The sequence below is a fragment of the Bombina bombina genome, chromosome 3 (genome assembly GCF_027579735.1).
Source record: "Bombina bombina isolate aBomBom1 chromosome 3, aBomBom1.pri, whole genome shotgun sequence".
Taxonomy (NCBI): domain Eukaryota; kingdom Metazoa; phylum Chordata; class Amphibia; order Anura; family Bombinatoridae; genus Bombina; species Bombina bombina.
The window spans coordinates 788610002-788634375 of record NC_069501.1 but is presented as its reverse complement, the minus strand read 5'-3'; the positions used below and the strand labels follow the sequence as shown (position 1 = coordinate 788634375).

The 24374-nt window shown below is 37.0% G+C and overlaps 1 protein-coding gene across 1 annotated transcript in view; it reads right to left on the bottom strand.

Moving 5' to 3' along the window:
* Positions 1-24374, bottom strand: part of REV1 (REV1 DNA directed polymerase) — a 390819-nt gene that overhangs the window by 216755 nt on the left and 149690 nt on the right. Inside the window, 4 exon segments of the mRNA XM_053707683.1 lie at positions 16182-16336; positions 16776-16904; positions 17150-17258; positions 17540-17656. Of these exon segments, the coding sequence (XP_053563658.1) occupies positions 16182-16336; positions 16776-16904; positions 17150-17258; positions 17540-17656 (510 nt within the window).

Genomic DNA, 24374 nt, shown 5'->3' with positions numbered 1-24374 from the left:
AGGGACTGAGGAATTAACTTCATCATTGTTTCATCTACGTATATTGAATGATGAAGTTAATCCCTCAGTCCCTGTAAATTTTTACTTGCAATAAAGTGATTTTTCATGTTTATCCGAAATTATAAGGCAATATGGTAAATTGTATTAAATATATGGTGAATTTAGATCAATATAAACACCAAACCTGTATATAAAATACAAATATATATATATATATATATATATATATATATATATACACACACATGAGCATTACATACACACACACACAAACATATATATATATATATATATATATATATATATATATATATATATATATATATATATATATGTATATGTGTGTATAAGAGTGTATGTATAACTGTGCATGTGTGTGTGTGTGTGTGAATGTGTGCCCCCTCGTGAAAAAAAAATGCCCCCCCATTTCATTTGTTCTGGAGCCGACCCTGTATCTAAGCCTCTTCTGACAGTCCCCTGATCACATGACTTTTTATGTATTATTGTCTACTGACTTGCATTTTATCCATGTGTTGTGCTGACTCTTAAATAACTCCACTGGCGTGAGCATATTGTTATCTATATAGCCAACATGAAATAGCAGTCTCCTGTTGTGACACGCAAATAAAAAGCATGTGATAAGAGGCTGTCTTAAGTGACTTAGAAATAGACAGATATTTAGAGGTTTAAAGGTTATAAAGTATATTAATATAATAATGTTGCTTGTGCAAAGCTGGGAATGGGCAGTATCTTTTTAAACAATAACAATTTTGGTGTTGACTGCCCCTTTAAATACCTATTGAATGCAATATCCTGAAAGATAGCCATCTCCATACAATACTTACCCATGTATTTTCCAGGTAGCCGTGGCTTACTAGATTTATCCACTTAAGCATCTACTACAGCACTAAAGTCATCCCTGAGGAGCTGTAGACAATCTAGCAAGGACAAAATAAACTGTATAGGAAAGCAGAAAAGAGTAAGAGTCATGTTTGGGTGCACAGATTTTTAAAAAAAATATAAGTCAGAGTTTACATAATGTCAGGGTACTTGCTGCCTTTATTACACATTTAAAGTAAAAACAAACTTGTCCACTATTAAGGTGACAGCTTGACAGCTTGAGGACTACAAGGAAAACGAAATACAAGAGCCTTGAATATGTAATCTAATTCACTAACTTTAAATACAGTTTAAAAGGGACATGAAACCAAAGAACATATTAAAAATGTTTTTTCCAATTTACTGTTATTATCAAATTCACTACATTCTAATTGCATTCTTGGTTGAAGGGTAGGTATTATACACGTCTGGAGCAATACATGGCAGGAAAATGTGCTGCCATCTACTAATTTTGAAATGTATATCATTCTTGCAAAACTGCTGCTATATAGTGCTGCAGACACATGCATTCTCCTGAGCTTAGATCCCTGATTTTCAACAAAGGATACCAAGAGAACGAAGAAAATGTGAAAATAGAATCATGATAGTTTGATTTTGGCTTTCATGTCCCTTTTAAGTATTTTTATATTGCTGTTTTATTCCAATGTTAACTCTTCCCATTCTTGTCTACTGGACTTCTCCAAATTGGAACTCTCTACTTAGCTCGACAAGACTCTCCCCTAGTTTTAAAAGTTTCAAGTGCAGTCTAGTCAAAATTAAATTTTCATTATTCGGATAGGGAATGCAATTTTCAACAACTTTCCAATTTACTTTTATCATCAAATTTGTTTTGTTCTCTTGGTATTCTTTGTTGAAAGCTAAACCTAGGTAGGCTCATATGCTATTCTAAGCTGTTGAAGGCCGCCTCTTATCTAAGTGCATTTTGACAGGGCTAGTTCATGTGATACATACAATATACACTAAAATTTTCTTACCTCAGTTCCTCTCCTCCTCTTGTCATCCCCTTGAACCCTCTTAGCATGTAAGCCTACGAGATCACCTTTATGAGAGCTGATTTACAACAGTGCAACTCTTTGCAGGGCCATCTACCCATTTGTCTCCTATAAAAGCTACCTTGTAAATTTATAACCATGTTTATAGCATTGCAAAATCTGTTGGCGCTCTAAAAATAACTGATAATAATAATAGTAAATTAGAACATTGTTTACAACTGCATGCGCTATCATTAAAGGGACAGTAAACATGACACTGTGCAGAATTATTTAACATAAGGATGGCCTTTTTTTTCTAAATACCTTATTTGGCCCCCAAAACTATTTTTACCCTGTGTGCAGAGCAGTCCTCTTCTGTACTGCAGTCTTTTCAACTAGCAATGTGATTAGACAGTGAGCCCGATCACGCCATTCAAGGTAGCTTTCCTGTGCTAGGTTAAGCTGTCAGCTACTTTACCTAGCGCAGGAGATAAAAATTAGACATTTAGAAAAAAGAAATAAAACAAAAGGCCATCCTTATGTTACATAATTCTGCAGATATGTTCAGAATAATGTAACAGGTTAACCACGTTTACTGCCCCTTCAAAGAAAACTTTGGGGTTTCATGTCCCTTTAATCCTGAGAAAAGAGCCTATACCCATTTAACATGTAGAAATCAGAATTCAAGAATATTGCTGAGTTCAAATTTAAATATATATGATATGGTTATATAGTTAGGCACTTTTGGAATATATAAATGTATTTCTTTCCTTCTCCGCCCTCAAGGTCTAAATAAATTGATTTATTTTTTTTGTTCAAATCCAGTGTGTGTCTTAGTATTAATATTATTTTTTTGCATTAAGTTTTGGTGTGTGTGCAGATTCATACATACAGTTGTACGAAAAAGTTTGGATACTCCTGAACAAATATTATATCTACTAATTTTCTAAGTGAAAAGAGTTTAACACAACTTCTGTAGTGAACAAAAAAAACTTCACAAATTTCTGCAAATGTTACTGCACCGTTGCTGTTAATTTGTTGAATTTAAGTGATTGCAACAAAACAAAAATACTAGTTAGAACAGTAAATGTGGCTTTGGCAAAAGTCAGGGCACCTTTCTTTATGATTTTTTTTAGTGATTTCTTTGTAAAATCTCAGTAATGTAATTGACTAAATTTACTCAGTACACCTTAATCTAAGTCTAGTAATAACAGTTTCAGACATTCTCTGACTCTGGGCTCCTCTAAAGGGACATACAAGGTCATCACAGAGGTAAAACGTGTATTAATATAACCATGTTGGTTGTACAAAACTGGGGAATGGGTATTTTCTTTCGTGATTCAGATAGAGCATGCGATTTTAAGCAACTTCCTAATTTACTCCTATTATCAAATTGTCTTCATTCTCTTGGTATCTTTATTTGAAAAGCAAGAATGTAAGTTTAGATGCCGGCCCTTTTTTAGTTAACAACCTGGGTTGTTCTTGCGGTTTGTTGGATAAATTCACTCACCAATAAACAAGTGCTGTCCAGAATCCTGAACCAAAAATTGGCTGGCTCCTTAGCTTAGATGCCTTCTTTTTCAAACAAAGATAGCAAAAAAAAACAAGAAAAATTGATAATAGTAGTAATTTAGAAGGTTGCTTAAAATTGCATGCTCTAGCTGAATCACGAAAGAAAGAAATTTGGGTTCAGTGTCCCTTTAAGTTCTGTAAAGGTAGCTGGCTCTGTTATCGAGTTTCAGGTATGGCTACAGTGAGAATTTTGAAATGCTTGTAGCAAGAAAACAAGTAAGTTGCTTGCATTTTTTTAACACAATATGTTTCTTTTTATAATTACTTTGATTTAACATATTTGTTTTGACTAAAGAACCACCATTTCATATTGCTTAAGCAGCTGATTGAGGATCAGAAAATAAAAATAACTGTCTTTTACAAAGTAGGAGAAGGTTTTAAAATAGATATCTATCTAACCCTTCCACTAAGGAAGTTAACTGTTGAAGTCAAGACAAGATCTGGGAGAACAAGAAAAATCTCCAATATATCTGCTCATAGATTGGTCAGGAAAACAAAACAAAAAAAAAAAAAAGACATTCAGGAAGATTTAGCTGGCACTTAAAGGGACACTGAACCCAATTTTTTTCTTTCATGATTCAGATAGAGCATGAAATTTTAAGCAACTTTTTAATTAACTCCTATTATCAAATTTTCTTCATTCTCTTGGTATCTTTATTTGAAATGCAAGAATGTAAGTTTAGATGCCGGACAATTTTTGGCGAACAACCTGGGTTGTTCTTGCTGATTTGTGGATAAATTCATCCACCAATAAAAAAGTGCTGTCCAGAGTTCTGAACCAATAAAAAAAGCTTAGATGCCTTCTTTTTCAAATAAAGATAGCAAGAGATTGAAGAAAAATTGATAATAGGAGTAAATTAGAAAGTTGCTTAAAATTGCATGTTCTATCTGAATCATGAAAGAAAAAATGTGGGTTCAGTGTCCCTTTAAGCAGCGGTATATTAATCAACTGAGCATCAATGGTTGCACAAACATCTGAGTCATGCAACTAGTGCAGCTGATTAGACCATCGTTGGGTTCCGTTTGGGACCAACAGTGCTCCGTGGGTCCCAACTGGCACTTCTACTGTGTGTTTAACCCCTGTGTGGGAGTTAAACATACAGTAAAACAGGGTCAATAGTCGTAAAATGCTCTTACGGATTAGAACATGTTATTTTTTTACTATAGCGCCCTTTAAACTTTGGGTTTATGTGGCTGCCAGTGGCACAGAGAATATTGTAAAGGAAGAGGTCAAATTAATTATACTAAATATAAACCAATTCTGGAAGGTAATGTCAAAGTCAGTAACGAAACAAAACGATCAAGACAATGGATTTACACAGACCTCAAAATCAACAATGAACTACTCCAAAAATAAAAGATTAAGGTTTTGGAATGGCCTTTGCAGTCTCTAGATTTGATGATTATAAAAAAAAACTAAGATTAATTCTGAACTAGAAGTATTCTGTAAGGAAAAGTGGGGAAATATTGCTAAAACAAGAACAGGACGACAGTTAGCAGGTTACACAAAAGAAAAGGTAAATTAGACAAATAGTAACTGTAGTTTATGGAAGATGCTGTGTTAACTTCTTTTCACTTAGAAAAACAACAAAACATTGTGTCAGGGGTGCACAAACCTTCTGCAAACACCTGTAGATAACAGGCACTTGCATGCTGATTCTTGGTACTGTGATGATTCTAGTTTGCCATTGGGAGCTCTCTGACAGGACACAAATAGTATGCTGTCTGGAGGTTTTACTCTGGTAAGCACTGATGAAATGGCTGCAGCTACCTAGCAGAAAGAGAAATGTGTTGCGGAGGTGTATGGACTTTTAAGGAGACAAACTTTTTTCTCCATTTCTAAAGCTATAAATTAAGCACTGTAAGGATGCAAACACATTGGCTTTTCACTTCTCTCTATGTTCTCTGCCTATCTTCACTTGGAGTATTAGAAGGGCTTCCTGGGTAGGATAAATGCGTAGAGAGCACATACAAGGCACCATAGCCTGATATTTTCATAGATTGGCTGCTTGTGTGCTGGTAATGGGATATTCTGAACCTACAATGGCGGTATGAGAAATCAGGGGGTAAGTGTTTATGAACGAGCTGTCGCTGGAGATGTTAGAAATTAGAGGTATATAAAGATTTTTATTAATTAAAGAACTTCATGAAAACATAAGTGATTTCAACTGTATTATACTTAATATGAGACAAAAAGAGTATGAAAACACTTATTCATGGACTTTCATAACCTTTTAATTTTGTCGAATTTGGATGTGTAAGTTTCTCATAAACATGAGCCTTATATGGATAAGTTCCTATGAGCAAGTATTGCCTTTGGCAGTGAATTACACTGGGAAGAAGGGCTTGATAAGGCTGTTCCTGATATATGGGAGACCAGTCATCTGAGTCATTGAGAGTTCTGTATTTATAGCCCTGGGAGGTGCTTCATATCTGTGAGTTACTTTGCTCTTGGAGATCTTTGGGGGTTTGAATTTGGATGTTTCTGTACTATGAGGAACCCTCTTGTTAGGTTTGTGATTTTCCAATTGAAGCATTTGATCTAATTCAAACAGCAGCCCTTCTAATGGATTGGAATAGCTTAGCATGGCTAAAAATCGCCTGAGCTGGTATAAGAGGGGGGTAACTTGATGTGTTGAAATCAAAGTTATAGTTTAGCAATCTGAAGGAACATGCAATCTGTAGGATACTAAGGCCTAGATTTGGAGTTCGGCGGTAAAAGGGCTGTTAACGCTCCGCAGGCTTTTTTCTGGCCGCACCATAAATTTAACTCTGGTATCGAGAGTTAAAACAAATGCTGCGTTAGGCTCCAAAAAAGGAGCGTAGAGCATTTTTACCGCAAAAGCAACTCTCGATACCAGAGTTGCTTACGGACGCGGCCGGCCTCAAAAACGTGCTCGTGCACGATTCTCCCATAGGAAACAATGGGGCTGTTTGAGCTGAAAAAAAACCTAACACCTGCAAAAAAGCAGCGTTCAGCTCCTAACGCAGCCCCATTGATTCCTATGGGGAAACACTTCCTACGTCTGCACCTAACACTCTAACATGTACCCCGAGTCTAAACACCCCTAGCCTTACACTTATTAACCCCTAATCTGCCGCCCCCGCTATCGTTGACCCCTGCATATTTTTTTTAACCCCTAATCTGCCGCTCCGTAAAACGCCGCCACCTACGTTATCCCTATGTACCCCTAATCTGCTGCCCTAACATCGCCGACCCCTATGTTATATTTATTAACCCCTAATCTGCCCCCCACAACGTCGCCTCCACCTGCCTACACTTATTAACCCCTAATCTGCCGAGCGGACCTGAGCGCTACTATAATAAAGTTATTAACCCCTAATCCGCCTCACTAACCCTATCATAAATAGTATTAACCCCTAATCTGCCCTCCCTAACATCGCCGACACCTACCTTCAATTATTAACCCCTAAACTTCCGATCGGAGCTCACCGCTATTCTAATAAATGGATTAACCCCTAAAGCTAAGTCTAACCCTAACACTAACACCCCCCTAAGTTAAATATAATTTTTATCTAACGAAATAAATTAACTCTTATTAAATAACTTATTCCTATTTAAAGCTAAATACTTACCTGTAAAATAAACCCTAATATAGCTACAATATAAATTATAATTATATTATAGCTATTTTAGGATTAATATTTATTTTACAGGCAACTTTGTAATTATTTTAACCAGGTACAATAGCTATTAAATAGTTAAGAACTATTTAATAGTTACCTAGTTAAAATAATAACAAATTTACCTGTAAAAGAAATCCTAACCTAAGTTATAATTAAACCTAACACTACCCTATCAATAAAATAATTAAATAAACTACCTACAATTACCTACAATTAACCTAACACTACACTATCAATAAATAAATTAAACACAATTGCTACAAATAAATACAATTAAATAAACTAGCTAAAGTACAAAAAATAAAAAAGAACTAAGTTACAGAAAATAAAAAAATATTTACAAACATAAGAAAAATATTACAACAATTTTAAACTAATTACACCTACTCTAAGCCCCCTAATAAAATAACAAAGCCCCCCAAAATAAAAAATTCCCTACCCTATTCTAAATTAAAAAAGTTACAAGCTCTTTTACCTTACCAGCCCTGAACAGGGCCCTTTGCGGGGCATGCCCCAAGAATTTCAGCTCTTTTGCCTGTAAAAGAATAAATACAATACCCCCCCCCCAACATTACAACCCACCACCCACATACCCCTAATCTAACCCAAACCCCCCTTAAATAAACCTAACACTAAGCCCCTGAAGATCTTCCTACCTTGTCTTCACCATCCAGGTATCACCGATCCGTCCTGGCTCCAAGATCTTCATCCAACCCAAGCGGGGGTTGGCGATCCATAATCCGGTCCAGAAGAGGCTCCAAAGTCTTCCTCCTATCCGGCAAGAAGAGGACATCCGGACCGGCAAACATCTTCTCCAAGCGGCATCTTCGATCTTCTTCCATCCGGTGCGGAGCGGGTCCATCTTGAAGCAGGCGACGCGGATCCATCCTCTTCTTCCGATGTCTCCCGACTAATGACGGTTCCTTTAAGGGACGTCATCCAAGATGGCGTCCCTCGAATTCCGATTGGCTGATAGGATTCTATCAGCCAATCGGAATTAAGGTAGGAATTTTCTGATTGGCTGATGGAATCAGCCAATCAGAATCAAGTTCAATCCGATTGGCTGATCCAATCAGCCAATCAGATTGAGCTCGCATTCTATTGGCTGTTCCGATCAGCCAATAGAATGCGAGCTCAATCTGATTGGCTGATGGGATCGGCCAATCGGATTGAACTTGATTCTGATTGGCTGATTCCATCAGCCAATCAGAAAATTCCTACCTTAATTCCGATTGGCTGATAGAATCCTATCAGCCAATCGGAATTCGAGGGACGCCATCTTGGATGACGTCCCTTAAAGGAACCGTCATTAGTCGGGAGACATCGGAAGAAGAGGATGGATCCGCGTCGCCTGCTTCAAGATGGACCCGCTCCGCACCGGATGGAAGAAGATCGAAGATGCCGCTTGGAGAAGATGTTTGCCGGTCCGGATGTCCTCTTCTTGCCGGATAGGAGGAAGACTTTGGAGCCTCTTCTGGACCGGATTATGGATCGCCAACCCCCGCTTGGGTTGGATGAAGATCTTGGAGCCAGGACGGATCGGTGATACCTGGATGGTGAAGACAAGGTAGGAAGATCTTCAGGGGCTTAGTGTTAGGTTTATTTAAGGGGGGTTTGGGTTAGATTAGGGGTATGTGGGTGGTGGGTTGTAATGTTGGGGGGGGGGGTATTGTATTTATTCTTTTACAGGCAAAAGAGCTGAAATTCTTGGGGCATGCCCCGCAAAGGGCCCTGTTCAGGGCTGGTAAGGTAAAAGAGCTTGTAACTTTTTTAATTTAGAATAGGGTAGGGAATTTTTTATTTTGGGGGGCTTTGTTATTTTATTAGGGGGCTTAGAGTAGGTGTAATTAGTTTAAAATTGTTGTAATATTTTTCTTATGTTTGTAAATATTTTTTTATTTTCTGTAACTTAGTTCTTTTTTATTTTTTGTACTTTAGCTAGTTTATTTAATTGTATTTATTTGTAGCAATTGTGTTTAATTAATTTATTGATAGTGTAGTGTTAGGTTAATTGTAGGTAATTGTAGGTAGTTTATTTAATTATTTTATTGATAGGGTAGTGTTAGGTTTAATTATAACTTAGGTTAGGATTTCTTTTACAGGTAAATTTGTAATTATTTTAACTATTTTAGCTATTAAATAGTTCTTAACTATTTAATAGCTATTGTACCTGGTTAAAATAATTACAAAGTTACCTGTAAAATAAATATTAATCCTAAAATAGCTATAATATAATTATAATTTATATTGTAGCTATATTAGGATTTATTTTACAGGTAAGTATTTAGCTTTAAATAGGAATAAGTTATTTAATAAGAGTTAATTTATTTCGTTAGATAAAAATTATATTTAAGTTAGGGGGGTGTTAGTGTTAGGGTTAGACTTAGCTTTAGGGGTTAATCCATTTATTAGAATAGCGGTGAGCTCCGATCGGAAGTTTAGGGGTTAATAATTGAAGGTAGGTGTCGGCGATGTTAGGGAGGGCAGATTAGGGGTTAATAAATATAATATAGGGGTCGGCGGTGTTAGGGGCAGCAGATTAGGGGTACATAGGGATAACGTAGGTGGCGGCGATTTGCGGTCGGAAGATTAGGGGTTAATTATTGTAAGTAGCTGGCGGCGACGTTGTGGGGGGCAGGTTAGGGGTGAATAAATATAATATAGGGGTCGGCGGGGTTAGGGGCAGCAGATTAGGGGTACATAAGTATAACGTAGGTGGCGGTCGGCAGATTAGGGGTTAAAAATTTTAATCGAGTGGCGGCGGTGTGGGGGGAGCTCGGTTTAGGGGTACATAGGTAGTTTATGGGTGTTAGTGTACTTTAGGGTACAGTAGTTAAGAGCTTTATAAACCGGCGTTAGCCAGAAAGCTCTTAACTCCTGCTATTTTCAGGCGGCTGGAGTTTTGTCGTTAGAGCTCTAACGCTCACTTCAGAAACGACTCTAAATACCAGCGTTAGAAAGATCCCATTGAAAAGATAGGCTACGCAAATGGCGTAGGGGGATCTGCGGTATGGAAAAGTCGCGGCTGAAAAGTGAGCGTTAGACCCTTTAATCACTGACTCCAAATACCAGCGGGCGCCCAAAACCAGCGTTAGGAGCCTCTAACGCTGGTTTTGACGGCTACCGCCGAACTCTAAATCTAGGCCTAAGACTTCAAAACAATCCTCAACAGCATCCTACAAGTATAAAACTATTTCAGGACTGACATCACTATCAGAAATTAGACAATAGGTTGGATCTTTTCACAAACCGTTGATCAGCTCATTCATTAGATGCTGTTAATTACCTAATACAGAATAAAGCTCCTTATTCACTCTTCAGTGGAATTTTTTTCTGCCCCTTCTACTTACTCAGAAAGACAGATGCTTAAAGGGACATAAAATCCTTGAAATTATAATACAAAATGTTTATGCGTCGTTTTTTTAAAAAACAATATACTTTAATTTATTCTGCATTCTTTTTCTGTTATTTGACCCTGAAAATCTTGGATTTCCAGTTGTGAGAATTAGAAGCGCACACTGCACACATCACAAGCGTAACCCACATATCTTTACCTAACGGGCCTCAGAAGAAGTTGTTAGATGGCTCCTTCAAATAAAGCAAGTGGTAAAGAGAGTTTGGCCCTTAAAAAAAAAAAAACTGTGGCAAACAAAGTGTAATAACAAGGTGTTTTGTGTCCCTTTATAATATCAAGATGTTTCTTGTAGTAAAATCTTTACTAACAAGAATATATATATTTTTTTATACTGTTAAGATTTGTATTTTTTCTTGTGGTAATCAATTACTTGCAGTTCCCATTCCATTTACTAAATATTTCACGCATTAGAGTTAAAATGGAAGATCATTATAGTATATTTGAAATAAATCTCAACACAAACATGAAACATTTTTTTCTAGAAGGCAGCAAAAGCTGCCGCACTCCATTTGTTCAGTACCATATACAGGAAGACTAATCTTACCCATGTATAAACAAATTAGCTATCTAGTGTAGCTGAAATAAAAAGGTAATCTGTGTCACTTTAAATGCACTAGAGCATTTTACTATTGTACTGCAACTAGAATAGATTTTAGAAATGTGTTTAACTCCTTTGTAGCATTTAAACTAATAGTTAGAGGTACACAGTAGTACTGTTTTAAAATACTGTATTACTATGATACTCTTAGGTTACTTTAAAAGAAATAAAACAGTTATGTACAAATTAGCAAGTCGTCACAAAGATAACAAAATATTAAAACTAACTGTAGGTTAAAAGGCAGTTATCTAAACAAATCAGAATGGTCACTTTTTGGATGTGTAAACAATTTACAGACAAAGATTCATTTATTTTTACTGGATTTTGCTTTTCGACATTTTTTAACAGAACATTAGCATTAAAAATAGTACAAAAAAAAACAAAAACAAATAGGAAATGTCACAACCTATGTTTTAATGAAAATGGATAAATATCAGATCATCAGATTGCTAACATTTTCTATTAAATATTAGACATGACTTCATCCTGCGCAAAGTGATTGAGGAGATAAAGTGCCCTCGACTAATATTGGCATTCTTAGTAAATATGTCCAAAGAAAATACTCTGCTCTCAAGGCTATCAAACAATTGCGAACACAACACAGGTTTATCCAAAATAAAAAAAATAATCTTTGTTAAATGTATGTGTGACACAATTATTGGCACCCTTTTAGTCAATACTTTGTGCTACTTCTCTTTGCCAAGATAACAGCTCTGAGTCTTTTCCTATAATGCCTGATGAGGTTGGAGAACACATGGGACCATTTCTCCTTATAGAATCTCTCCAGAGCCTTCAAATTTCGAGGTTGACGCTGAGGGACTCTACTCTTCAGTTCGCTCCATAGGTTTTCTATGGGGTTCAATTCAGGGGACTTTGATGGCCATGGCAGGATATTGATTTTGTTTTGGATCATCGTCCTGCTGGAAGATCCAACCACAACCCATTTTAATCTTTCTGGCAAAGGCAGTCAGGTGTTCATTTAATTTCTGTTATATAAAACACACACAGGGTCAGCACATCACCCAGATGCAGGATACAAGCGTTCAACCGAAATAGGTGCGTATCACCTTCCAGGATTCCCTCCAGAGCCCAAGGAGTACATTGAAGAAAATCAAGGAGAAGGTGGCACTCAAATATAAAGCAATCCTTTATTACAGAGCAACGTTTCAGGGCTCCTGCCCCTTTCATACCTTGAGAAAGGGGCAGGAGCACTGAAAGTTGCTCTGTAATAAAGGATTGCTTTATATTTGAGTGCCACCTTCTCCTTGATTTTCTTCATTTAATATCTGTTGATATTTGATAGAGTCAATAATGCCATGTATCCTAAAAATGTCCAGGTCCTCTGGCAGAAAAACAACACCAAAATATTAAAGAGCCTCCACCATATTTAACCGTGGGCATGAGGTGCTTTTCCATATGGCTACTTCTCTGTGTGCGCTAAACCCACTTCTGGTAATAATAGCTAAAAAAAGCTCTATTTTGGTTTCATCTGACCATAGAACCCGATCCCATTTGAAGTTCCAGCAGTGTCTGGAAAACTGAAGACACTTGAGTTTGTTTTGGGATTAGAGTAGATGATTTTTTCTTAAAACAATTCCAAACAACTTATGGTGATGTAGGTGACATCGGATTGTAGTTTCGGATACTTTCTGACCCCAAGATGCAACTAACTTTTGCAATTCTCCAGCTATGATCCTTGGAGATATTTTGGCTACTCGAACCATCCTCTTCACAGTGCGTTGAGACAATATAGACACATTTTCATATAGCCACTTCCCATTTTGTGAAGCTCAACATCCTTTAGCCGCACATCACAGCTATATTCCTTACACATTGTGATGAATGATTAAGGGAATTTGGCCTACGTGTTACCTCATATTTATACCCCTCTGAAACAGGAAGTCATGGTTGAACACTTTCCTGCTCCTAGTCACCCAGGTGTACTAAAAAATTGTGGTTTTTTTGTACAAAGGATCAAAAGTTTAAACAATAAAGACACATTCAACAGCCTTCTTTGCTCATATTTACCAAGGGTGCAAATATTAGTGGGGGACACTGTATATACTTGTTTATGGCACTGCAAGAAACTTGTACAAAATTATCTTTAAACTAACTTTTAAAGTATGAGGATGCTCATTTATAGTGGCTTATGGGCATCACACAAACACCCTTTAATGTAAATTCAGTTGTATATATAAAGCACACATGCAAGTGCATACATATAAACTCAGATTACAGCTATGGATATTTAGCAATGTTTTAATGAGGCGGTAATATTTCTGTGCAAACCAAAAACATTAATTTTTGTTCTAATTTTTTTTTTATTTTCTTATCTCATTACCACCTTTGCTATATGCTGTAATCTGACAACAGAGTTATAGCCAGTGATAAATTAGTGATGACAAGCTAACACAATTGGTTGATTATGTCACACACAATATTATTAAGAGTCATGCTATTTACAGAGTACACTATTGCTTTTCCTTTTCACTCTCTATCACAATCCCTTTGTCTATACAATAAACTCAGAAAAACCTCCAAAAGCTCTCTAAACTATTTATGGCTTTTTTTATTAATACCACAGGCCACCACAGAGTATTGACTGAGCAGTTGCAAGATGCGCAAAGATTTTAAAGTGGAAAGTCTCACTGTTGCAGCAACTATAAACCATTCTCCAAGCTCAATCAAGCAATTGTACACCTTTTGCTTCAGTCACACAAACCTCTGTAAACTCTGCTTAGCAAGGCCCACTTCCTCCAGTGTCAATTTGTCTTGTCAAATTAACATTGGTCTTATTATAATAATAATAATAATAATAATAGGTCTGACTCAACTTAAAAAAAACAATACCCCAAAAAAGTGTGATTTTCTTGTATGAATCAAATCATTTTAAAGGGACATGATACCCCAAAATTTTCTTTCATGCTTCACACACAGCATAACATTTGAAACAACTTTTCAATTTATTTCTACTACCAAATTTGCTTCATTCTCTTGGTATTCTTTGTTCAAAGAGCAGCAATGCAGAACCAGGAGGTAGCTGAACCCATTGGGTGAGCCAATGACAAGAGACATGTGCAGCCACCAATCAGGAGCAAGCGCCCATATGTGCATTGCTGCTCCTGAGCCTACCTGGGTATGCTTTTAAACAAAGCATAACAAGAGAATGAAGCAAATGAGACAATAGAAGTATAAATGGAAAGTTGTTTAAAATTGCACTTTCTATCTAAATAGTGAAAGTTTAATTTTGACTTTAATGATTAACAGCATCTAAAATCTACTTTCATTACAAATGACTTTTTTGCAGTTTAAAAGTAGAAAGCAGAAGTGTAGTTCTAGGTACAGATTTTATTGGCATGAGTCTGTTGCTAACACATTAGGTATAAAGTATCTGAATAGCCATAGGCTAATCTAAGATATTTCCCCTCAGCATTTATCCTGGAATGCTCATTATGTATATGTAAGTATTGTGTCTGAATCTATTGCTCTCCAATGGCAGTTCAAAATGCGTTTTCACATATTCCACTTCCTTTTGTACATTATTTATTAAATATGATTCACTACATCTATATCACCCATCCCCTTTCAAATAATTTGGAGACATATCTAAAGGGATACAAAATCCAAAATTTTAAGCAACTTTCTAATTTACTCCTATTGTACATTTTTCTTCGTTCTCTTGCTATCTTTATTTAAAAAGCAGGAAAATAAATCTTAGAAGCTGGCCCATTTGTGGTTCAGAATCTGGGTTATGTTTGCTTATTTGTTGGCTAAATGTAGTCACCAATAAGCAAGCGCTATCCAGGGTGCTGAACCTAAAATGGGCCAGCTCCTAAGCTTTACATTTCTGCTTTTTAAAAAAAAAAAAAAAAAATAAAGATAGCAAGAGAACAAAGTAAAATAGATAATAGGAGTAAATTAGAAAGTTTCTTAACATTGCATGCTCTATCTGAAGCATGAAAGAAAAAAATTGGGTTTAGTAACCCTTTAAGCACATTAAATCATTATGCTTGCAACAACCTACATCACTTTGGCAGCTTTTCTGGTTTTTAATTTATTTAGATATGTCTGGAGGTATAGACTCCTGGATAGTGCATAATAATGATCTATAAAGCACCTTTACACAGGCTCTTTCAACTTCCAAAATACTACTAATTTCTGCAATAAGAGAAGAGCTTGATAGCTATCCCTTACTGATGAAAATAAAGTTCAGATATTGGAAATGTAGGATCCACATAAGCAAAAGAGCTACTAAGCAGTTATGTAGTCAAGTCTTTTAGTGTCCCTTTAAGTTAACATTGCTTTAAACTGAGAAAAATAATGATAAAACACAACGTAAGCGACCATATTACAGAAAAAGAAATGGGTACAGTAAGTCTCTAGAGACTGAAAGACATTATTTGTAAGCACTGCAATGTGGACTCTGAAAAACTTAAAATAAATTATATTTCCTCCATCACTGTGCTAAATATGAAACCATATGGAGACACCATACTGGCAAATTTATAAAGGCAAACCAAAGCATGAAAAAATTACAAAATAAAAATCCATGCCAATCCGGTGTCTGAATACTGAGGTGCATTAGAAAAGGATGCATTGTTGTTGTTTTGAAGTGCAAGACAAGACTCAACAAATCTTGAGGAACACGTCATTGTGACCTAAAAATTGGCCCTGGTACCTAGAAAAAAAAGAAGTCGACAATTTTTTTTTAAAACCACTGAGCACTTTGAGTGATACTGTGCTACGCTGCAGATTATCACACTCAGGGTCAGATTATGAGTGGATCGCAATATTGGCGCGCCACTCATAATAACAGTGCACGCAATTGTGCGCTAGTATCTGAAGTGGCCCACAATGCGAAGGCGACCTCGCGTTCGCTTTGCATGGAAGCTTTGTGCTCAATAGAGCACACTTCCATAGTCTCCAATGAAAGCTTGGTTCTCATTCCGTGAGACACGGCATGAGAACTAGCGCAGCAAAGGACGTAAATATTGATTCTAAAAGGAGTTTTGCAGAACAATGTGAAGTAAACATTAGGTACAAAAACCCGAATATATATATATATATATATACTAACCCATCCCAATAGAAGCAGCACACCCAGTTTTCTCTTTAATCTCAGCTCGAATAACAGAAGCTACTTCATCAGGTGTCAGTCTTGTCTCAGCAAGAATTTCTGTGATATCGACTAGAGCTTCATCACAGCTAACAGCCTCAATGTCATAAGTGTAACTGGGGAATGAAAGCACAGTAGTGTTAAATATGCTATGGATATAAGCAATAAACCTAAATATAAAAAAGTGCTGCAGAAATTGTGACCATCATTCATTTTATAGTTAAAGGTCTAAACAGGCACAGATTTTCATTCTCTTGGTATCTTTATTTGAATGTAAGCTAAGGAGTCGGACCATTTTTAGTTCAGGACATGGGTAGCGCTTACTCATTGGTGGCTACATTAGACACCAATCAGAAAGTGCTACCCATGTTCTGAACCAAAAATGGTGTGGCTCCTATGATTAGATTCCTGCTATTTCAAATAAAGATACCAAGAGAACGAAGAAAATTTGATAATAGGAGTAAATAAGAAAGTTGCTTAACATTGAATGCTCTATCTGAATCATGAAAGTTTAATTTTGACTAGACTATTCCTTTAAGTAATTAAAACCTTTACCTTGCTAATGTTTTATACATGGTCATTGCAACTTCTTTGTACGAATCAAAATCATAAGGTACTGCTTGGAGATCCGGGCACAGATGTTTAGCTCTACCAAAGAACATTCCATTTTTCACACCAGCTTGTCTAATTGTGGCAAAGAAAAGAAAGTCATAAATGTCTCTGCAAATTCATAAGACAAATTGTATGTTAAGCATTGTAGATCTGTAAAACAATTACAGTTGGATTTATTCAAAAAGGGTTTAATGCAACCAGTTTTTTTCTACAAAACAAAAATATCTGTAGTTTCCATCTATAACAAAACATTGATAAACTAGATATTAAAAGCAATATAAAAATCAATTTTAATTTAGCAACAACAAATTGCATACCTTGCTTCATAACTGCAAGATGCAATTTCTGCTAATGAAAGATGTGTGATATCCAGATCTATTCCATTGCGCAAAGTAGAATCAGTTTGGTCAAGCTTATTTGTGTTGTCTACAAGATAAAACATATTAAACTGTAAAAAATAAATCAATGTAAAAATGAACACAATTGGTATTATATATATATAAATTGTTACTTTATCAATCACATTATAGAGGTTATTATTCACCTCCATGTAGGTTATGTATTTTGGCCTAGTCAAAAATGAACACAATGAAAAGGAATTATGAAGACTAATAGGTTTAAAGGTGTCTAGTTGAATTAGATTTTGTAAAGCATTCTGTACAGTAGACTTATCTTTTTAAATTTAGTTTGAAGATTCCACTGCATACCATCTTTGCCTTTTTGAATCCTATTCTGGTAAAACTCAAATTCCATCTGAGGATTAGCTCCATCACGAGATGATATTTTTCCGGAACCTCTGTTGCTGGTGACTGCCACGGGTCTTCCTAAAAAATATTTTAGATACTTTTAAAAATCCATGAATTTATTGTGTTACATGGAAAAGATAGGTCAACATGACATGCATTCCAAAGTTACACATACATGTATAATTTGTTTACTACTGGGCTCTGTGTGGGAATGTCTCCTAGATAAATTCCTAGAGGTTTAGGGCCCTCTATATCAATGTTCACTTTTGCCCTTTTGTTTCATGATGTGAATACCCAGTGAAATATGCTTGGGTTCTACAAATAACAGTTAGCACTGGATCCACAGATTGTATATTCTTTAGCTAAAAAAAAAGTCATTGGATGGGCCAGCCCATCTTCAGCCACAATATTATAAAGATCAAGCTGTCGATCGATAAGATCTTTTAATGAAAAAATATTATTGTCAGTAAAATAGTTTGATTAGTTCAGAAACACAACACATCAACATTCATTAACACCTCTCATTTGGCTTAACTTTTTCTGGGTGGTAAGATCAAATATCAAAGAAAAAAGAAACACCACTGTCTCACATAACACTAAACAATTTTTTAAAGCGGTTAAGTTATTTCAAATCTTACATACATATAAAAAAACTAAAAGAAAACAGAGTGGGCTCCTTGTTGGCTAGAGTTGTAAAATGTAAATGCTATAACAACTTTGTTCATAAGCAGGAAACAACAGACAACTCATATTTATAATGGTCACCAAAATGAATACACATTTCATTGCATATTATAGAACACTCAATAACCTACCCTCAGAAAACTCTGCCTAAAATGATATATTGAACAATACCTAGACAAAGTTTCCATATCAAGCCTCCTCTACTTTAGAGAAGCCTATAATTATCTACACTTTCAGAAAAAAGGGTACGTTGGGGTCCGTTTGTGAACACTTAGGGTACAACTGCTGTGGTTGTACCCTCAATGGATCATAATTACTCGTATGTACCATTTAGGGGTAAATAAGGTACAAATAGGTTTCTAACTGTCAAAGGGTCCATGTCTGTATGATTTAATTCCCCCAAAAAGGTACAATTACTTGTGTGGCTAAAAGTTTGAGGGGGGTGAGTGGTTCAAGGCTGCCAAACTTGTAGTCACCAAAAATAAATTCAACATACATGTTGTATAGCAAAATAATTAATGTTCAATGGTTGTTGGTAATATGCAAGAAGTGGGAAAAGCAACAAATACTTACTTAGGACAGTCTAGTCAAAAACAAACTTTCATTATTCAGATAGGCCATGTAATTTTAAACAATTTTCACATGTGCATCTATCACCAAGTTTGCTTTATTCTTTTAGGCCTAGAATTAGAGTTTGGCGGTAGCCGTGAAAACCAGCGTTAGAGGCTCCTAACGCTGGTTTTAGGCTACCTCCGGTATTTGGAGTCACTCAAAAAAGGGTCTAACGCTCACTTTTCAGCCGCGACTTTTCCATACCGCAGATCCCCTTACGTAAATTGCGTATCCTATCTTTTCAATGGGATTTTTCTAACTCCGGTATTTAGAGTCGAGTCTGAAGTGAGCGTTAGAAATCTAACGACAAAACTCCAGCCGTAGAAAAAAGTCAGTAGTTAAGAGCTTTCTGGGCTAACGCCAGTTCATAAAGCTCTTAACTACTGTACTCTAAAGTACACTAACACCCATAAACTACCTATGTACCCCTAAACCGAGGTCCCCCCACATCGCCGCAACTCGATTAAATTTTTTTAACCCCTAATCTGCCGACCTCCACCTACGTTATCCTTATGTACCCCTAATCTGCTGCCCCTAACACCGCCGACCCCTATATTATATTTATTAACCCCTAATCTGCCCCCCACAACGTCGCCGCCAGCTACCTACACTTATTAACCCCTAATCTGCCGTCCGCACGCCGCCGCCAGCTACATTATCCCTATGTACCCCTAATCTGCTGCCCTAACATCGCCGACCCCTATATTATATTTATTAACCCCTAACCTGCCCCCCACAACGTCGCCACCACCTACCTACAATAATTAACCCCTAATCTGCCGACCGCAAAGAGCCGCCAGCTACATTATAGCTATGTACCCCTAATCTGCTGCCCCTAACACCGCCGACCCCTATATTATATTTATTAACCCCTAACCTGCCCTCCCTAACATCGCCGACACCTAACTTCAATTATTAACCCCTAATCTGCCGACCGAATCTCGCCGCTATTCTAATAAATGTATTAACCCCTAAAGCTAAGTCTAACCCTAACACTAACACCCCCCTAAATTAAATATAATTTTAATCTAACGAAATTAATTAACCCTTATTAAATAAATTATTCCTATTTAAAGCTAAATACTTACCTGTAAAATAAATCCTAATATAGCTACAACATAAATTATAATTATATTATAGCTATTTTAGGATTAATATTTATTTTACAGGTAACTTTGTATTTATTTTAACCAGGTACAATAGCTATTAAATAGTTAATAACTATTTAATAGCTAAAATAGTTAAAATAATTACAAATTTACCTGTAAAATAAATCCTAACCTAAGTTACAATTAAACCTAACACTACACTATCAATAAATTAATTAAATAAAATACCTACAATTTCCTACAATTAAACCTAACACTACACTATCAATAAATAAATTAAATACAATACCTACAAATAACTACAATGAAATAAACTAACTAAAGTACAAAAAATAAAAAAGAACTAAGTTACAAAAAATAAAAAAATATTTACAAACATAAGAAAAATATTACAACAATTTTAAACTAATTACACCTACTCTAAGCCCCCTAATAAAATAACAAAGCCCCCCAAAATAAAAAAAATGCCCTACCCTATTCTAAATTACTAAAGTTCAAAGCTCTTTTACCTTACCAGCCCTGAACAGGGCCCTTTGTGGGGCATGCCCCAAGAAGTTCAGCTCTTTTGCCTGTAAAAAAAAAACATACAATACCCCCTCTCCCCAACATTACAACCCACCACCCACATACCCCTAATCTAACCCAAACCCCCCTTAAATAAACCTAACACTAAGCCCCTGAAGATCATCCTACCTTGTCTTCACCATACCAGGTTCACCGATCCGTCCTGGCTCCAAAATCTTCATCCAACCCAAGCGGGGGCTGGCGATCCATCTTCCGGCGGCTGAAGAGGTCCAGAAGAGGCTCCAAAGTCTTCATCCTATCCGGGAAGAAGAGTAGATCCGGACCGGCAACCATCATCTTCCAAGCGGCATCTTCTATCTTCATCCGATGAGGACCGGCTCCATCCTGAAGACCTCCACAGCGGACCCATCTTCATCCGGCGACGTCCAACTGAAGAATGACGGTTCCTTTAAGGGACGTCATCCAAGATGGCGTCCCTCGAATTCCGATTGGCTGATAGGATTCTATCAGCCAATCGGAATTAAGGTAGGAATATTCTGATTGGCTGATGGAATCAGCCAATCAGAATCAAGATCAATCCGATTGGCTGATCCAATCAGCCAATCAGATTGAGCTCGCATTCTATTGGCTTATCGGAACAGCCAATAGAATGGAGCTCAATCTGATTGGCTGATTGGATCAGCCAATCGGATTGAACTTGATTCTGATTGGCTGATTCCATCAGCCAATCAGAATATTCCTACCTTAATTCCGATTGGCTGATAGAATCCTATCAGCCAATCGGAATTCGAGGGACGCCATCTTGGATGACGTCCCTTAAAGGAACCGTCATTCTTCAGTTGGACGTTGCCGGATGAAGATGGGTCCGCGGTGGAGGTCTTCAGGATGGAGCCGGTCCTCATCGGATGACGATAGAAGATGCCGCTTGGAAGATGATGGTTGCCGGTCCGGATCTACTCTTCTTCCCGGATAGGATGAAGACTTTGGAGCCTCTTCTGGACCTCTTCAGCCGCCGGAAGATGGATCGCCAGCCCCCGCTTGGGTTGGATGAAGATTTTGGAGCCAGGACGGATCGGTGAACCTGGTATGGTGAAGACAAGGTAGGATGATCTTCAGGGGCTTAGTGTTAGGTTTATTTAAGGGGGGTTTGGGTTAGATTAGGGGTATGTGGGTGGTGGGTTGTAATGTTGGGGAGAGGGGGTATTGTATGGGTTTTTTTTACAGGCAAAAGAGCTGAACTTCTTGGGGCATGCCCCGCAAAGGGCCCTGTTCAGGGCTGGTAAGGTAAGAGAGCTTTGAACTTTAGTAATTTAGAATAGGGTAGGGCATTTTTTATTTTGGGGGGATTTGTTATTTTATTAGGGGGCTTAGAGTAGGTGTAATTAGTTTAAAATTGTTGTAAGATTTTCCTTATGTTTGTAAATATTTTTTTATTTTTTGTAACTTAGTTCTTTTTTATTTTTTGTACTTTAGTTAGTTTATTTCATTGTAGTTATTTGTAGATATTGTATTTAATTTATTTATTGATAGTGTAGTGTTAGGTTTAATTGTAGGTAATTGTAGATATTTTATTTAATTAATTTAATGATAGTGTAGTGTTAGGTTTAATTGTAATTTAGGTTAGGATTTATTTTACAGGTAATTTTGTTATTATTTTAACTAGGTAACTATTAAATAGTTATTAACTATTTAATAGCTATTGTACCTGGTTAAAATAAATACAAAGTTACCTGTAAAATAAATATTAATCCTAAAATAGCTATAATTATAATTTATAGTGTAGCTATATTAGGATTTATTTTACAGGTAAGTATTTAGCTTTAAATAGGAATAATTTATTTAATAAGAGTTAATTAATTTCGTTAAATTAAAATTATATTTAATTTAGGGGGGTGTTAGTGTTAGGGTTAGACTTAGCTTTAGGGGTTAATACATTTATTAGAATAGCGGTGAGCTCCAGTCGGCAGATTAGGGGTTAATAATTGAAGTTAGGTGTCGGCGATGTTAGGGAGGGCAGATTAGGGGTTAATACTATTTATTATAGGGTTAGTGAGGCGGATTAGGGGTTAATAACTTTATTATAGTAGCGCTCAGGTCCGGTCGGCAGATTAGGGGTTAATAAGTGTAGGCAGGTGGAGGCGACGTTGTGGGGGGCAGATTAGGGGTTAATAAATATAATATAGGGGTCGGCGATGTTAGGGCAGCAGATTAGGGGTACATAGGGATAATGTAAGTAGCGGCGGTTTACGGAGCGGCAGATTAGGGGTTAATAATAATATGCAGGGGTCAGCGATAGCGGTGGCGGCAGATTAGGGGTTAATAAGTGTAAGGTTAGGGGTGTTTAGACTTGGGGTACATGTTAGAGTGTTAGGTGCAGATGTAGGAAGTGTTTCCGCATAGCAAACAATGGGGCTGCGTTAGGAGCTGAACGCGGCTTTTTTGCAGGTGTTAGGTTTTTTTTCAGCTCAAACAGCCCCATTGTTTCCTATGGGGGAATCGTGCACGAGCACGTTTTTGAGGCTGGCAGTGTCCGTAAGCAACTCTGGTATCGAGAGTTGAAGCTGCGTTAAATATGCTCTACGCTCCTTTTTTGGAGCCTAACGCAGCCTTTATGTGGACTCTCAATACCAGAGTTATTTTTATGGTGCGGCCAGAAAAAAGCCGGCGTTAGCTACGCGGGTCCTTACCGACAAAACTCTAAATCTAGCCGTTAGTATTCTTAGTTGAAAGCTAAACCTAGGAGGTTCATATGCTAATTTCTAAGCCCTTGAAGGCCGCCTCTCATCTCAGGGCATTTTGACAGAGGGTGTTAGCTACTGTGTTTCATATAGATAACACTGTGCTCACGCACGTGGAGTTCCTAGGAGTCAGCACTGATTACCTAAAATGCAAGTCTGTCAAAAGAACTGAAATAAGGGGCAGTTTGCTGAGGCTAAGATACAAGATAATCACAGAGGTAAAAAGTATATTAATATAACTGTGTTGGGTTATGCAAAACTAGGGAATGGGTATACTAGAAAAAGGAGAAACTGGCACTAGTGTATCGTATTACAGGGAATAATAAACCAATATATTCAGTTTGGTGCTAACTCCTATAATAGTGAACTATAGAGGGTATGGGTAAGAGAACCCAAGAAGGGGTTTTGAATAGCACTCTTCCCTATCAAAGTATGTGGTAATTGTAGGTATAACAATTTACCCAGTTAATATACCCAATATGAGAGTGATTAATAAAATATAACTTTTAATAAAAATTAATAAAATACAGAGTACAACGACTCTGAGACCAACAAGCCAACAGATGATACTGGGAAAACTACTGCAACCTCCACCTCCATGTTTCCTGGCCGATAACCTCTAAACGTCGGCTTCAAGTGACAGAGATGGATAGCAGAGTCCCAGTATTCAACAGAAATAAGTAAAAAAATAGCGTCACAGCAAACGCTTAACAACACAAACGCGTTTCGGCTCTATTTGCAGCCTATTTAATGTGTTCAATTCTGAATTTCGGACAAACAGAAGCCTGGGTGCCACCTCTTATTATACTGATTCATTGGTTGCATATTGTCCTATCCACGGAGAGGGATTTTACACGCCCTCCATTTGCCCAATCAGAGCATTTCTATCTCTGGTTACAGATGTAAACAAGCAAGCTTACGTGGATCCTATGAGAGCAGACAAACATTCACACCCTCCCCTGCGATCCATCCAATCAAACACATTCTGTACACTGTGGGCGTGTGTCTCTAGCAGACATACGTCGGCAATCCATAGTGTTTGTTTACATAGTTTATGGAGAGACGGTAGAAAGTGTGAAGCGAAGTATAATGGAGAGAACAGGATCGTGATTGCTAATCCTTATCGCC